This window comes from Hippopotamus amphibius, chromosome 13, assembly GCF_030028045.1.
Source record: "Hippopotamus amphibius kiboko isolate mHipAmp2 chromosome 13, mHipAmp2.hap2, whole genome shotgun sequence".
In the NCBI taxonomy this organism is placed as follows: Eukaryota; Metazoa; Chordata; class Mammalia; order Artiodactyla; family Hippopotamidae; genus Hippopotamus; species Hippopotamus amphibius.
In genome coordinates this window covers 82,794,368-82,810,571 of record NC_080198.1, presented here as the reverse complement: position 1 = coordinate 82,810,571, position 16,204 = coordinate 82,794,368, and the positions used below count along the sequence as shown (strand labels likewise).

General features: G+C 38.1%; 1 protein-coding gene across 1 annotated transcript; it reads left to right on the top strand.

Annotated features, from left to right (window-relative positions):
- The first annotated feature begins 880 nt into the window (after positions 1 to 880).
- On the top strand, positions 881 to 1,954 carry LOC130835205 (mediator of RNA polymerase II transcription subunit 7-like). The gene has a single exon (XM_057706590.1). It carries the CDS (start codon positions 893 to 895, stop codon positions 1,592 to 1,594), a length of 702 nt encoding a protein of 233 aa, XP_057562573.1. The 5' UTR covers positions 881 to 892; the 3' UTR covers positions 1,595 to 1,954.
- Positions 1,955 to 16,204: the final 14,250 nt, after the last annotated feature.

Genomic DNA, 16,204 nt, shown 5'->3' with positions numbered 1-16,204 from the left:
AAAAAGTGAAGTAGGGTAACAACAGCCAATAAGAATGGAACATAAGGTGGAGCAATGTTTCTTAGTCTTTCGAGGTGTTATAGAGCCTTTGAGACACTGACAGAAAATATGGACACACTTCCCAGAAAAATGTACACACGCACACACACCATTTTGCGTATAATTCCAGTGGTTAATAGATATTTCCATCCCTGTCACGCTACCGATTAACAACTTCTCTTCTAGAGGACTACACTCAGAAGATGGAGAAAGTATTGAGTAATTGTTCAGTAATTTCAACCATTTCCCAATTTTAGATCAAGAGAAACATAGTTTATTCTGGGATCTAACCAGTCCACAAATTACCAGATGGTTGCTACTCTTTGCCTGTATAAACACAACCAAACTGGAAGAGTATATGATATACTGTCCAAACTGAGACACTTTTGAGGGTGAAAGGGACACTAATAATTACACCAAAACAACAGAACCATAGTCTATAAGAAGAAAATGTCATCATTAAATATTTGTAGAGTCTATTTTAAAAATGTATCAGACCTCTATTATCCGGGTGACCATTTCTGAATAATAAGGGGTTATGTCTACCACCATAAAAGACAATGACCAAATTTATGGACTTTTCTTCCTTGTATATTTTAACTAGAGTCACTTAAATTCTATAGGACTCAGCCTCCTCACTAGTAAATTAGTAGGTGGAATAGATGATCTCAAGTATGACTCTACCATCCTATAAATCCAATTTTAAAATGAAGTTTTTATCAGAAATATTTCTAAGTAAAAAGGTTTTTAAGCCTTCTGCTTAGGGGGAAAAAAAGCATTTACAGGAGTTCAGCTGCGGTGGTAAAGGCGGCTACCAGCGTGAACCCAGAGCTGAGGTTCTTGATCTTCCACAATGGGTGAGCCACAGCAAGTAAGCGCCCTCCCACCCCCTCCAATGCAGTACATCAAGGAGTATACAGATGAAAATCTTCAGGGAGGCCTTGCTCCCAAGCCTCCACCTCCGATAAAGGACAGTTACATGATGTTTGGCAACCAGTTCCAGTGTGATGATCTTATCATCCGCCCTTTAGAAAGTCAGGGTATTGAACGGCTTCATCCTATGCAGTTTGATCACAAGAAAGAACTGAGAAAACTCAATATGTCTATCCTTATTAATATCTTAGACCTCTTAGATATCTTGATAAGGAGCCCCGGGAGTACAAAACGAGAAGAGAAGCTAGAAGATCTTAAGCTGCTTTTTGTACATGTGCATCATCTCATAAATGAATACAGACCCCACCAAGCAAGAGAGACCTTGAGAGTCATGATGGAGGTGCAGAAACGTCAGCGCCTTGAGACAGCCGAGAGGTTTCAGAAGCATCTGGAACGAGTCATTGAGATGATTCAGAATTGCTTGGCTTCTTTGCCTGATGATTTGCCCCATTCGGAAGCAGGGATGAAAGTAAAAACTGAACCAATGGACACCAATGATTACAGTAATTGTGCTGGACAGGATGAACAACAAAGAGAAAATTCAGGTCATAGGAGAGATCAGATTATAGAGAAAGATGCTGCCTTGTGTGTCCTAATTGATGAAATGAATGAAAGACCATGAAGGACGTTTCTTTTTCTTCTTTTTTTTTCCCAGTAAATAGCATATATATTAGTTAATTCACTTTTAGAGAATCTCAAAAGAGATATAACTAGAAGTCTTGCAAGCAGCAACTGTCGAACTTTCTCGATTGAGACGTCACAGGCAGTAATTTCACTTTATGGCAAGCATAGGTAGATGAGTGTGCCTACATTAGGAGCAATCACCTTAAAAAGCAGAGTGTTTGCAGCTATTGTGTGGAACATCCCTATTTTTGAAGTTGCAGTAAACTTTGAAGATACCTCAGTAATAGCAGGTTTTCATCCCTGAAAAGTAGATTCGTCATTTGCTTTAAGAATGATAGATAATAAAGGACATCAAACTTTATAAATGTGAAATTATGAAATCTTTAGATTTATTTCACTTCAAAATTTGCTTAATCTCTAAAAAAGAATAGTATATTAAAAGAGAGGAACCCTGGAGAGTTATAAACAGCAGTTTTATTTTTCCTTGTCTGCTCCTGTAAACACTCTCTCAGACTCTTGTCCCTATCCTGGATGGGTCCCAGAACTTTTCAGTCACTAAGAAGTCCTTTGATCACTTTTAGTTACAAACATTCATTTTAATAATTAAAATGTCTATGTAATTACCTGTAAAAAAAAAAAAAGCATTTACAATCACAGTATATTTGTAAAAGGCAAATAAACTTGATTGAAAGTAGCTAATAGCTTACAAACACAATCTACCATATAAATAATCAGTTTGTAATTGAACTGTAAATTGTTAAAATGTCTTGTTATTGATTACCACATGAGCTAACATTTATATTTATTATGTGCCAAGCACTATGCTTGGCACAGTAAAGTACATCATATATTTTCTCATGTAATTATCACAGTGAGGTAGGTACCTTAGTCCCACTCTACAGACAAAGAAAACAGAACTTAGAAACTTGACTGAGGTTACATTGTTGGTGAATGACAGAACCAAAATTAAAACCCAGTATGTCTGCAGAGCCTCAACTCTTCACTGATGAACGAAAGCTAACGAATTCACCAAGTAGTGTCCCAGCTTTGAACTTAGCTGTCATTCTACTTGTAGCCCTGACATATATAAAAATGCCTATTTCCTAACTTCATAACAGATATCTCTTGCATAATTACTTAATTGCTTATTATGACAATAAGTGATAATAGTCATGCTTTTTGTTTTTAGTGGGGGAGAAAGTATATTCAATATTTGTTAGCACATTTTAAAAATATTAGTCTATTAAGACCAATTATCTAAGGAATAGTTTATAATGGACCATGTCCTTGAATACAAAATAGCTACAGTTGTGAGGGATATTATTCCACATGAAGGAATTTTAAATGACAACCCAAAAACTACAGTCTGTATTTTTACATGTGGTATTTAAAATCTACTTCTATCAAGATTTTTTTAATCTTAAAAAAAATTAAATATACATATATAAAATATATACATACAAAAGTGTCCATTTTTTTCAGCATTGGGAAGATACATTAGCACAGCATGTGGCTACTATTACTCTCACTTTAAAAGACACCACCTATATTACCTAAATAGGTACTACCTTGGAGAAAGTCATAGGCCTTTATGGATTTTTAAACCTAATTAATAATAGGTTTAATGTTTTAACTTTGAAACCTAATATTGTAAGTTAATATACAAGATTATAATGCAGATTTTCCTGGAGATATATAGAAAAGCCAAGCAAAATTTAGTAAAGGACATTTCATTAAATAACCAAAGTGAACCACTTCACCAACACAAATAAAAATTGCTAAGTGCTGCATAATTGTATATGCTCAGGACTGTACAGTAACCAGTTAACAAATGTAAACAATCATACAGTTTCTAACCATGATTATCTTCCTCTTCTTATATGAATCGGCCAGTTTAGGTCTAGAACAAGGATGTTTTTTCAGAAAAGAAAGCCTTGAAGACCCTAGAGATGTCCCATTAAGTTGTTTTGACATTTTCTCAACTCCAAAACACTTATTCTTAGTTGTGTAAACGTTTTACAGTCCCTACTAGAATTTAAGCACCTGACAACAAGGAGGATCTCTTAAGCAAGTATGTGTTGCTAGCTAGCAGAACAACGAGAAAAATTATATCAGAAGATGGAAGTGTTAAATTAGCCTATATTCTTGGTGACCCGAAAGCTATAAACTTCAGGGGGTATTTTAGAAAAAACTTAAGAGTTTCATGCTTTTCATGCAGAATGTAACTTAAGTCTGTGTAAATCATAACACAAACAAAAATTGTAACCAATTCATTCCCCACCCCCCACAATTAGGGTGAGAGTAGTATAAATTTTCATTGGGAGATCATTAGATTTGTACCAAGTTACATAATTAAAACTAAAAACAAAAAATATGAAATAAATAAATAAATGTATTAAATGTATCTAATGGAACACCAAAGCTGGAGATAAACTGTCTTGTAAAATACATCAAAATATAGGTCCAAAACCAAGGGCAATCTTTAACACAAGGGCAATCTTACTAAATCAAGGGCGAAACTTGAAGGTTGTTTTAGCACTACTACCCAGAAACTTAAAACCAGCTGGGTACAGAAAAAACAGAGCAGGGTTTCTTCAAAACCACCCACACAGTGGCTGTCTTCCTGCTCCCAGGTCTGCCGGTGGAGATCAGCTTCCAGCTCAAGCATGAGGAGCACATGGTGCATATGGAAAACCGTGGAGTCAGCCAAATTCCCACCCACATAAGTTCCTCTCCTCAGCAGCATCCTGACAACCCACAGAAACCAATTGGCTCAATGTGATGGCGAGATGAAAGCAGGACCCACTTCTCTTGTAGACAGAAATGTTTAGGTACAATGCAGAGACTTAACCAACCCTCAGAGCAGACAAAGTATCAAGAGTTTGAAAAAGCAAAAGCTGAAAGATACATTTCATTAGAAATGGAGATGCAAAGCCTGAAGGAATGGCGTTTACCTAATTATAAGTGGAAAAAGGAGCAAAAGATATTAAGTGATTATGTAAAGAAAAGTAATATGAGAAATAAAATCCATTTCAAAGGAGTTAGAAAAGGAAAAAAAATACTTTGAGGAACGTAAACAAAAATTAAAACCTTGCCTCTCAAGAATCACTAGTGAATGAATTATGGTGAGCAGAGATTTCTGGAGAGCTGGACATTTATTCTTCAACTAACACACTTGAGAGAAGTTTAACCATCTTGAATGCAAATCTTTCTAAAATCTATTGTTTTATTATCTGCTATGATCTATTACTTTCACTTCTTAAACTGATTATTCTTAAAGGTTCATGATAAGGAACATTGTGCAAGGATTTACAAACTCCAGCCTGAGATCAGATTCTAGGTTGACTCATAAGAATCACCTGAGAAAACCTCATAAAAATATGGAGAAGATATTCTAATTTACTAGGGCAGGAGTAAAGCCCAGAAATCTGTGGTTTTTAAAATCTTCCCAGGTGATTCTGATTCGCAGCCAGTTTCGTGAACTGAGAGTATAAGAGGAAGAACACTTGCCTGACCGTTAATATTCAGGTATTAGCTTTTTTTCTAAGAACAGTGCACGCATTCAACACACAATGATTGGACATCTAATATGTCCTAAAACTGAGCACCTAATATGGTCTTCAGTATACAAAGATGAACAAAACAAGCTCTGTCAAAGAGTTGCATTCAAACAGGGTAGCCGAGTACATAATTATAGCATAAGTCAGTTCAATAATAGGATGCAATGAAAAACCATCACTGGACAGTGAAAGATCTCCTTTATCTTAGCCTGGACTTCCTGGAGGGAATGGCATCTGAGCGAGTCCTAAAGGGTGAGATATTAGCCAAGTGAATTTGGAGAGGGAATGAGGAGGAAGAGGGGGACAATGTGCCAAAACCACCCCCACCATTATACATATGGTATAAGAAGTGGTAGAAAGCAGGGAAGGGCTGGATAGAAGCTCGAAGTTCATCTTGTAGGCAATGGAAAGCTGTTGCAATAAAGTCAGTGAATGTCACCAACAGATTTGAATTTCAGCCAGATGTCTCTGGCTGGATAAGTGGTATATAAAGAAGGACAAGAAATGAAAGAAGAAAGATGAGTTAAGAATCCATGGAAGAATTCCACTCAGATATTGAAGGTCTGATATGTCAGTGAAAACTGAAATGGAAAAAGAAATATAAATTTGAGGGAAATGGAGGCAAAAAGAGAAGGTGATTGCTTAGATGGAGGTGTCAGGTGGGAAAGATGGAAAAGGTGATGGAAAGAGTAAAAGGAGTCAAGGTTGAGTCCTCTTCCCCCCGCCAGACTGAGCAAGCAACTTGCCCTTGCTAAATGTCATTAATAAAAAGTAGAGCCTAGACAGGCTTTAAGAGAGCTTCTAATTCTATAAGTCTATGAATCATTTACAACACTGATTATTGCATTATTCAATGATGTCCTCAAAACCTCTCAAAACTCACCTTACACTGAGTGGCTCCTGGACATTTTAAGTTCACATACCTTCTTTATAGAATATTGCTCACTTATTTCTTGATGTTAACTTACCAGCTGTAATAGTAGTGGCTGACAGCATGCCTGCCTATAGCAGTTCTTCCCTCTTCTAAATTTGCTATTTCGAATGTATACCGTAGGTATGGAAGTTAGGTAACTAAGTAATCTCCCTCTCTTCTGAACTACAAAGCACTTAGTTTGTAATTCCTTATGACACTTGCCTCATGCTACCCTGCTTTACTCTTAGTTGAGTAAATGCTTTATATGGCTTATTAAAGTCTAAGCACCTGAGAAAAAGGAGAGTCTCAATATCCATTGTGCCCCTTCACATAAATCACTCCATACACAACCACCTTGCATACAGAATTTAAACAACATATAGGTGTCTTTTTGTACCAAGATTGTTAGAATGTGAATAGATTGTGAATAAATAGACTCTGAGGGAGCACCCAAACAGTATTTTTTTCCGAGTAGAGGAACTATAATGCTCAGGAGGCTTAACGGTCTTTCAGAAGGTCTTTTGCTTAGTTCTCTACTCTCAGTTGTGTTCTAGATAGATAAGGTTATTAAGAGGCAGAGACAGAAAACAGCAAGACATCATTAAAGCAAGAAAAACTGAATATATTCAAGTATAACTTGAGAAAAGAGGCAACTATCAAAGAAAATAAATACAGGCAGCCCCCTACTTTTGCATATAGTGAATTTCTGAAAATCTATATGAGGGTTAACTGTGTCCACTCTCAGAAGGCTAAAAGCCATAAAAAAAATTCTTTAGGTACATCTCATTGGTGCAATTTGAAAATATATGTCTAGCAATTTGTATCAACTCTTTATCTTCCCTGACAAATGAATCTCTCGGATAAACTGAACAAGCTAAAGCTAGATAGCGTATTGTTAATGCCAAAATTGTGCCATTAGGGACATGCTGCATGATTTTCACCCTTGCTCAATTGCAACTAAGTTTATGAGGCCTATGCCTCTTATGTTTCAACGGAACTTTTATTTTTCTAGCACACTGCCTCATATCTATAAAAATGTTACGTCAAGATTCAACTGAATAGTCAAATTGCGACTATTGTTCAGAAAAAGAAGGCAATGGGGCCAAAACTGAGCTATTGGCCCTCTTCCTCTAAAGGCTCAGAAGAATCATTCTCCAGCTGCTGAACATAGCAGTACCCATTTTATTTATGAGTGTCAATTAATGATGTGGAAATTACACGTTGGACAAAATCTCAGAAATTATGACTTAAGGACTACCTACAATTTGAATATTTAAGAAGACAAGGAATCATAGAATTTTTATTTTTTTTTTTAGTTTTTAATAGATACTGTGTCTATTAGTTTCCAGAAGTAGAAAGGAGCCGGTTAGTATGCACGGAAGGCCTAAAATTTGCATCTCCAGGGTCTTCCATATCTCTATTCCCCACCTGAATTCTGTTTTACATGAACTCTTAAAAAGGGTTTTTAGTAATCAGGGACTCACTGCTCCTTCTCTGTTCTGATTAAAGTTTGGCAAACATCTTTTTGCTCTTAGTTTACTTGCTATAAGATTGGAATTTTCCAAAGATATTTTTAATAGAAAAGTAAGCAGAGCAGGAAGCTTCAAAATAAGCATAGAAACGGAATGAACTTTACAGGATAAGGACTTTCAACCCAAACCTAACCAAAATTTAGATATAGCTGAATCAGCTCAAACATTGATTATGTACCTCCTACATACCTAGCACTTTGTGGATCTTTCTTCTGGAAACATATTCCAATTGGAGAGACAAACACATAAACAAAGGAGTTACTATAATGTGGCAAATGCTAGGACAGACATATGCAGATATTACTGGTTGCTAACAGCCTTGATGGAATACTTCATTTCAATCTACTAATTTTTTTAAGTTTTTTTAACTTTTTTTTTTTTTTGCCACACCATGTGGCATGCAGAATCTTAATTCCCCAACCAGGGATCAAACCTGTGCCCCCTTCAGTGGAAGCGAGGAGTCTTAACTGCTGGACCACCAGGGAAGTCCCTCATTCTACTAATTTTTCTCTTTCCTCAGTCTTAAATGTATTTACTAGCCAGCTGTCAAGTTCACTTCCCATTTCTGAAACTTGCCTCCTTTGTTTTTCAGATCTAGATCAGAAAGGCAAATGCATGGCATCTGTGCCAGTGCTCATATCTCCCATGCCACAGCAATTATTCTTTCCCAAAAAGTTCTCACAAGCTATCTTATACAATGTACCAGGCAGCCATGAAGACTAATTGGCATATGAGATGAAACCCATCTGCTATCCTTATCTAGTTTTACTTCCACAACTACCCTGTTGGCAGATGCCATTTGAAACTTTCAGCATGGGGTCTAATTTCTTGCCCAGCCAAAAACACATTTTCTTTAATTTCTGTTTCAGCTTTTTGCATTCCCTTTTGAGTCAACCACAAATTTATGTCCCATGTGAGGAAACTCAAGGTCTAACGTCATTTGCAAAGTGCAGATAACTGTGGTTTCCCACAAGCAATGAAAAATCACATCTCATGTGAGCTCTACTCACATAAGAATACTAATTAATGTGCTTAATATTAACACTAATTAATTAATACTAATTAACAGATGTCAATAATACCCATATTTGGCAAATATGAAAACTGGGGATTAGAGAGAGCCAGGTTTGAAATTCAGGCAAAGCCAAGAATCTGAATTGCTAGTCCCTACCCTGTACCGCCTCCACTTTTCCAGTTCCTTCTAAATGGTCCCAGGTAAGGATAGCACTCCTCTTAGAAATCCTTAGTTTTCTTAATACATGCTATTTTAAACACACATTAAGAATAATAGATTTATTTAGGAAAACATACACAGGAAAGAAAATACAGAAAAATATCAACAACAGGCCAACCTAGGTAAAAGCTCTACTGGTGTTCATCGTACTTGCAATTTTTCTGAGGGTTTGAAATTTTTCAGAATGAAAAGTTAGAGACAAAACAGTAATAGATCTAATTTTCATTGAATAAAGGGAGTTATTTCATGACAAAGTCTTAAAATTATAGATGCCTTAGAATCATATTTGGACAATTTTTAGTTCATTAAAACATTTTAAAAGATTGAGGGGGAGGGAACAGGGAAAATAATTTAAATATGAGTGATAAAAAGAGATGCAGCATAGGAAAATTCCTTCTATCCTTCTGCTTTTGAGAATTAAGCTCTCCAATAAGAACAACTTGACCAATTGGAATAAAAGCGAAGGACAGCGGCCAAAACACTCAGGTTAGATCTGGAGGCAAAGTCATTCAGAAATTATAGAATTTTAAAGCAGGAAGAGGTTTTTCAAATTCTCTAGTTAAACTTGCTCATTTTACTGATAATGAAATTCAAGTACCAGAGACTTTAAATGAACTGCCCACATTTCCGCAGTCTAATAGTAGCAGTACTATTCATTTCCTTCATATCCTAGTTTAGAGCCTGTATCATTCTAACTTCTTTAGCAAGTGATGAAAAGCCAACCCAAGATGGCGTATGAGAAAAAAAGGAGGGGGAGTGCCATTATGGTGATATATTTATTGGCTAACATATTTGAAAAAGCCATAGAGGGGTAGGTCAACTTTTGGAGTAGTTAAATGCTGGCTTTAAGAAGCTCATCGCTCAGTCATGCATTCTGCTGGACAGACTTCATTCTCAGGCCCTATAAGGTGGTTCTCCTGCAGTTCCAAGCTCATGTCATCACACACCAATACTGTAGACAAGACTTTGCTTTTTCTACAACACAAACAAAAATCCCAGAATTGAGTTTCATTGGCCCTGGCAGGCCTGATTTGGGCCATGTGCACATTCTCAAACCAGGCACTATAGCCATGGGAGGTAGGAAGGGTGAAATGCATTTGATTTACTTAGTAAAGTTCATATTTTCCACTCCTGGACCCAGGAGTAGAGTCATCTTCACTGAAATCACAGATTGAGAGTGGGAAAGAGTTGAATCAATAAAAAAAAAACAGCTGGGGTACTGTTAACATTAGAAGTAGGTACAGATAACAAATGGCAATATCTACAAATTCTACATCTATCCATAAATAACAATTGAAAGAATAAAGTCTAAGAGAAGACAAAAACTGCCTTTTAAGAAACATTCAAAAGACTGTCTTGAGGGGGGAAAAAAAGGTTAATCAGTTCTCTTATACTTCAGGAAAGAATTAGGACCAGTAGGCAGAGGAGACAAGGATAGAGATTCAATTCAGTAGATGTAAAGAACTTTCTAACAACTAGAGATATCCAGTAATTGAACAGGTGGCATCATGAAGTGATGAGTTTCCCATAGTTGGAAGCCTTCAAACAGAAGGAGGGTGACCATCTGTCAGGAATGTTATAGAAGGGATCCCTGTACTGGGTGGGAGGTTGTTCTAAACTGCCTCTTAGATTCCTTCCAACTCTAAGAGTCTAAATTATTGAGAATAGCATGAATAAAAGATCCAAACCCATTCAAGAACTAAATTATTCAACAAAAGGTAATAGAACTTTCAGCTATGAAGTTGAGTCAACCAGACTTTGCATGCCAGCCTTCCAATTTTACAAAGAAAGCAGAAACAGATCTTTTAAAATGATTATTTTTAAATTAAAACATTAAAATTAATTTTACCAGGAAACATGCAATCCAGAAAAATTTTTAAAATTTCTCTTCCAAATCTGATCTCTATGTTCACATAATTTCACTCTGTCAGACGTATTCCCTAAGTTGAACACAGTTAAGTTCCCTTGTGGGAAGACATTCCGGAACCTTTTTGAAACCTTGAAAATGTTGAAGTATGTGGGCCGAGCGATGGGATTCAGAATGTCCTGCTTGAGCAGTGGAGGAGCTGAGGGTGCGGGGCGTGGAGACTAATATCACCCTGTTTGGTCCTGAGGGATGGCTGGTTAGCCAAAGACGGGTAAGATTCCTCAGAGGAGGAACAACCTAAGACAGGCACAGCCGCAGAGGGGCCAACACGGGTGGGGCACAGACCCCTAATATCTGAGAGAGGTCTCCTGCCCCCAGGGCTGTTTTGCTCTCCACCCCCAGCTCAAATCCACACCTGCTCAATTTGGACCCAGGAAGTAAACAAAGATAATTGCCTCAGTCATGTGAGGCCTTTGATTGTTTATGAGTGTAACCTGAGAATGTTAGCCCACGAACTCAATAAAAGCAACCTGGGATGAGTCAGCAGGGCTCTTGATCCGAGAGGTCTTGAGCCCCCCGGTCCCACTTTTCTCTTCAGTCTGTGTCTGTGTCTTCTTCAAGCTTGCGGCACCCGTCACTCACCTCGAGTCGCCGAGCTGGTCTCGGCATTCCCTATTACTCTTTTCTACCTTTCCAGCTCCTGAGATACAGGATGACTGAGTGGCTCTGCTACTATCGGGCTGCACTTTTTCACTTAACATTATATTAAATATGTTTATCACACTGATGTAAAATTTTTATCATTACTGTTTTAAGGCTTATACATTTGTGTTGGGATATCATAGTTTACTCAGCCATGTCCCTATTACAGGGCATTTAGGCTTCTTTCAGCTTTTCACTATAGTTTTGCCTTGAACATCAAACAGGTTTTTTCTTTTACCTTTTTTGATTTTTTTCCTAGGTCTGCAGTTAGTGGGCCAAGGGGTATGGATACTTTTACGGTTCTGAATATGTAGTGCCAAAAGAATGCCATGAGTCTGCGATGCTACCAGCAGTAATTGAGTTTAACTATTTCCCTAAGGCATTATCCACATTAGGTTTTATTCAACACTTTAAAAATTACTAACATATATTAAGTAACACTTTATAATTGTTTACATTTCCATTTTTTTTCTCTACTAGTGAGTTTGAATAGCCTTCTCAACTGATTTTTTTTTAATGAAAACACAGCTCTTAAACTACATTCCTACTGTAAGGAGAGAACTCAGTAGTACATGTGGAGGCAAAGAAGTCACACCAGAAAAAGTGAATAAAACAGTTAAGGTAAACAGATTAGGCCCAAGATGGAGTCACTCATGCTAAACCCCACATCGGCAGACCAAAACTTAACTAAGTTTCGATGCTCAGAAAAGGAAGGCCTAGGTCAACTGATCAGCGCTTGCCTGCCCAGCACAAGTTACCTCACCAGGCCCCAAGACTTCCCTTTGCTCTGTATAAGGGAATAACCCTGTATTAACCAATCAGCAAATGCCCAGAGTAACTTTCCTGTTCCTGCTCATTTTGGTCTATAAAACCCTGTTGAATTGTACAATTCTTTGGAGCTCCTTTCTACCACTACATTGGATGCTGCTGTCTGATTCATGAATGGCTGAATAAAGCCAATAAGATCTTTAAAATTTACTCAGTTGAATTTTGTTCTTTAACAAAAGAAAGCATAGAAATTAATTCCAAGAAGGGCAAAATTTTCCTTCTCCCAATCAGAATGGACTCTCTGGGATGGCTAGAGAACATTGAGAAAGCATTGGTTCCACATGTTTCTGATACAGCTTCCTTAAAATAAAGGAATGATAAGGGAAGTGAGTGTTCTCCAATAAGTTCCTTTTCCTCTATACTCACATGTTGTCCAGAAACCATAGATTTTCCTGGGATTTTGGTTAAGATTCTAAACATCTCAAAAATTATTCCATATACCAAAGGCTCTGCTAAACAGGAAAGAAACAGATTTAAAAAATGAGAGGCAAAAATTAAAGCACAGGAAGCATGTAACACCACAGTATATCAAAAATTAAACTGAAAAATGAAGTTGGGCACTTTTTTTACAAATAACTGCATTTGTTTCTAATATTATATTACTAAATGAGTACAGATCACTCTGATTTGTTCATTTTTCTCTCTGGAAAGATGTACACATAGGAGTACAAGAATATTAAAAATAAGATATTAAAGTTGTGAAAGTGAGAGATTCAAAGTCCTTGTTCTCACAGCAACTGCACAAGATACACTTGCACTAGGCCACACCTGAGAAATGAATCTGTTTTTTGCCACTTATTAATTCCTGGGAAAACACAAGGTAAATACACTAATAAAATCACAACTAAACTACATACAATTTGAGACCAATATGTTATAGTTGCCTAGGTAATAACAATCTTATATTTCCCATGGGAAACTGACAGTAATAGCTTTATGCATTTATTATTCATATTATGCAACAGAATGAAAACAGTCCTCTCTTCTCATAAGATGCACTTGAAGGTATGTTATCTATGTTGTAACCTAAATAATGTCTTTGTATAAAATTCTACTACTGGATCTTTTAAAAAGAGGTAATTCTCTAAATCTTCAGGAAAAACCAAGTCTCCATAAAAAATGAAGAACAGTTGAAAGAGGAAACTTGTGCACTAAATAAAAAGATAGATATTAAGAATAGGAAAAGGTTCTGACATCAGTCTTAGGCAGGAATCAGAGGATTCTGGCCACCTTTTGGTGAAAGTTCTTAGCTTTTGCCAGGAGAAGCAGAATAGAATTCAAAAGAAAATCAATGGAAGCTTCATGAGATAAGGGACCTAGACCTGGGCCTAATGCCTAGAGGTGTCCACTAAATAACTGAACGAGTACACTTCTCAACGAATCAAGAAGCCTGAATCTCCCAAAGGCCAGACAGCATATTCTAAAACACTTCAATAAGACTTGTCCCCTAAGTAGAACAAAGCTAAACTCTGTATTGTTCTGTTCACTCTGTAACCTGATTGAAGAGGGTATAGCTGCTCGACTTATCAAGTTAACAGATACAAGACAGAGGGGGGTGAACTTCAAAATGTGCCTTAAGCCCCACAGAGTTGGCAGTAAAAAGCTGATATTCTCTGTGCCACTATACATAATCCTAAAGTTTTGTTTTAAAAATATATAAGGTCACTTTTTATAAGAAACACTACTAAGAGCCAAAGCAAAATTTCAAGAACGAAAATATCATTAGAGGAAAGCAATGAGGCCCATCAGGGAATGCTTTTGGGTTCCCGTGGTGACATTTGTTTCTGATTATATATATAATATTAAATACTTTCCTCTGGAGTTTTAAAGGCTTTTAAGAAAGGAAATAAACCGGATTCATTTTCTTTCTAATTTGTGATCTCCAAAGGCATATTTTCTAGTTTCTACAGTCCTGACTACCAAAACCAGGAAATAGGTCATTAAAATAAATCTTTATGTTCCTGCCTATTTTAATTCCCTCTCTGGGCATAGAGATAACATGTTTAATAGAACATCTCAAATAACTCACTCTTCTCCATACCTAGGTGTATTTACTTTCCACTGAAAGATAGCCTGATATTTTATCTATACAATAGTCTATTATTTTCTCAAAGTACAGAGAAGAGTAACACAAAATTTGATATCTTGTTTAAGTGCCTTCAACTTCCCTTTAACAAAATGGGTAGGGTAGACTGATGTGCGTTTTTCAACACCACTATCCTCAGTTCTGGCACTACCTGTCTGCAGATAAATTCACAGATCTTATCCACCAAGGACTCAGTTCCACAAGACTGCCACTCTCCCCACCTCCCCTCACTCCAACTCCACCCAACCACACACGCTTCAGATGCCAATTGCAATTCCAGGTTGTTACCTGTGCTTCTACCAGCCAGCTATATATTGAAGGTTCCCACAATCCCCTCTTTGGGTTCCATTAATTTGCTAGAGCTGCTCACAGATCTCAGAGGAATATTCACTCACTTTTACCAGTTTATTATAAAAGATATTACAAAGAACATAGGTGAACAGTCAGCTGAAAAGGTACATAGGGCAAGGTATGTGGGAAGGGGTGCAGAGCTTCCATGCCCTTTCTAAGCTGTCATTCTCCCCCCATCTCCACGTGTTCACCAACCCGGAAGTTCTCGAAACCCCTGTCCTTTGGGTTTCTATGGAGTCTTTATTACAAAGGCATGATTGATTAAACTATTGACCATTGGTGATTGATTCAACCTCCAGCCCTGTTCCCCTCCCAGGAGATCAGAGGGTGGGACTGATAGTTTCAATCCTCTCATCACAAGGTTGATTCTTCTGGCAACCAAGCCCCATCCTTAAGTTACCTAGGGGCTATCAAAAAGTTACCTCATTAAGGTAACAAAAGACCTCTTTATCCCTCTCATCACTTGGGAAACTCCAGGGTTTTAGGAGCTCTGTGCCAGGATGGAGACAAAGGAAAAAAAAAAACCAAACCATATATATATATATATATTATAAATCACAATACCACAGGTAATATGAAAAAGAATTATGAGTTAGATGTGTCTCCCTCACCATCCACTGAGAGTAACATATTCTTACCCATTTATAGAAATATACACAAAGGCAGATACATCACTAAGTGCTCCCAAGGCTCCAACAACCAACACACACCAGGGAAGCACTTAACAGAGAGAGACCTTCAGACCTTCGGAGGGACACAGAGAGGAGGCAAAAGGAACAAAATAGAGAATGTGTATTACTTGCAAAGGATGGACAGCTACTCGGGACAGGCAGCCACCATCATGTCCAGGCACACCGCCACTGCCAGGCAAGCACAGGGAGGCCCCGCTGGACTGTGGAACTCTGTGTGTGTGTGTGTGTTTCCCGCTGGACTGTGGAACTCTGTGAGTGTGTGTTTGTGTGTGTGTGTGTGTGTGTTTCCCGCTGGACTGTGGAACTCTGTGTCTGTGTATGTTTCCCTCTCTCACACACACCAACACACGCTCTCCTGTCTCCCTCACAAACGCACACCCCGCGTAATTCACCGTCTCTCACATAGTGCCTCTCTGTCAGGCTCTCACACACACGGTCTCTCTCATGCACACGCGATCTCTTATACACAGTCTCTCACAGTCTTTACGTACCTAGTCTCTCATACACATTCTCCCTCGCATAGTCTCTCACACAGTCTCACACTCACACACAAGCCTCTCTCATATACAGTCTCTCACACAGTCTGTTAATGTACAGTCTCACACACTCATAGACTCTTACAAACGCGTGCGCGCGAACACACCCCCCCACGCGTAAGACAGACTGACACAGACAGACAGACAGACACACACACACACACACACACACACACACACACACACACACACACACACACACACACACACACACAGCGTTGGCCCCGCCCCTGCCCTGGCCCCTCCCCCGGGTGGGCTCCGCCCCAGCGGCCGAGGGCGGGGCGAGCCGGTGACAGGAGGGGCCGGG

What these genes read in the sequence shown, in the direction of transcription:
- LOC130835205 (XM_057706590.1), top strand. Translation starts at nt 893, where the DNA reads ATGGGTGAGCCACAGCAAGTAAGCGCCCTCCCACCCCCTCCAATGCAG.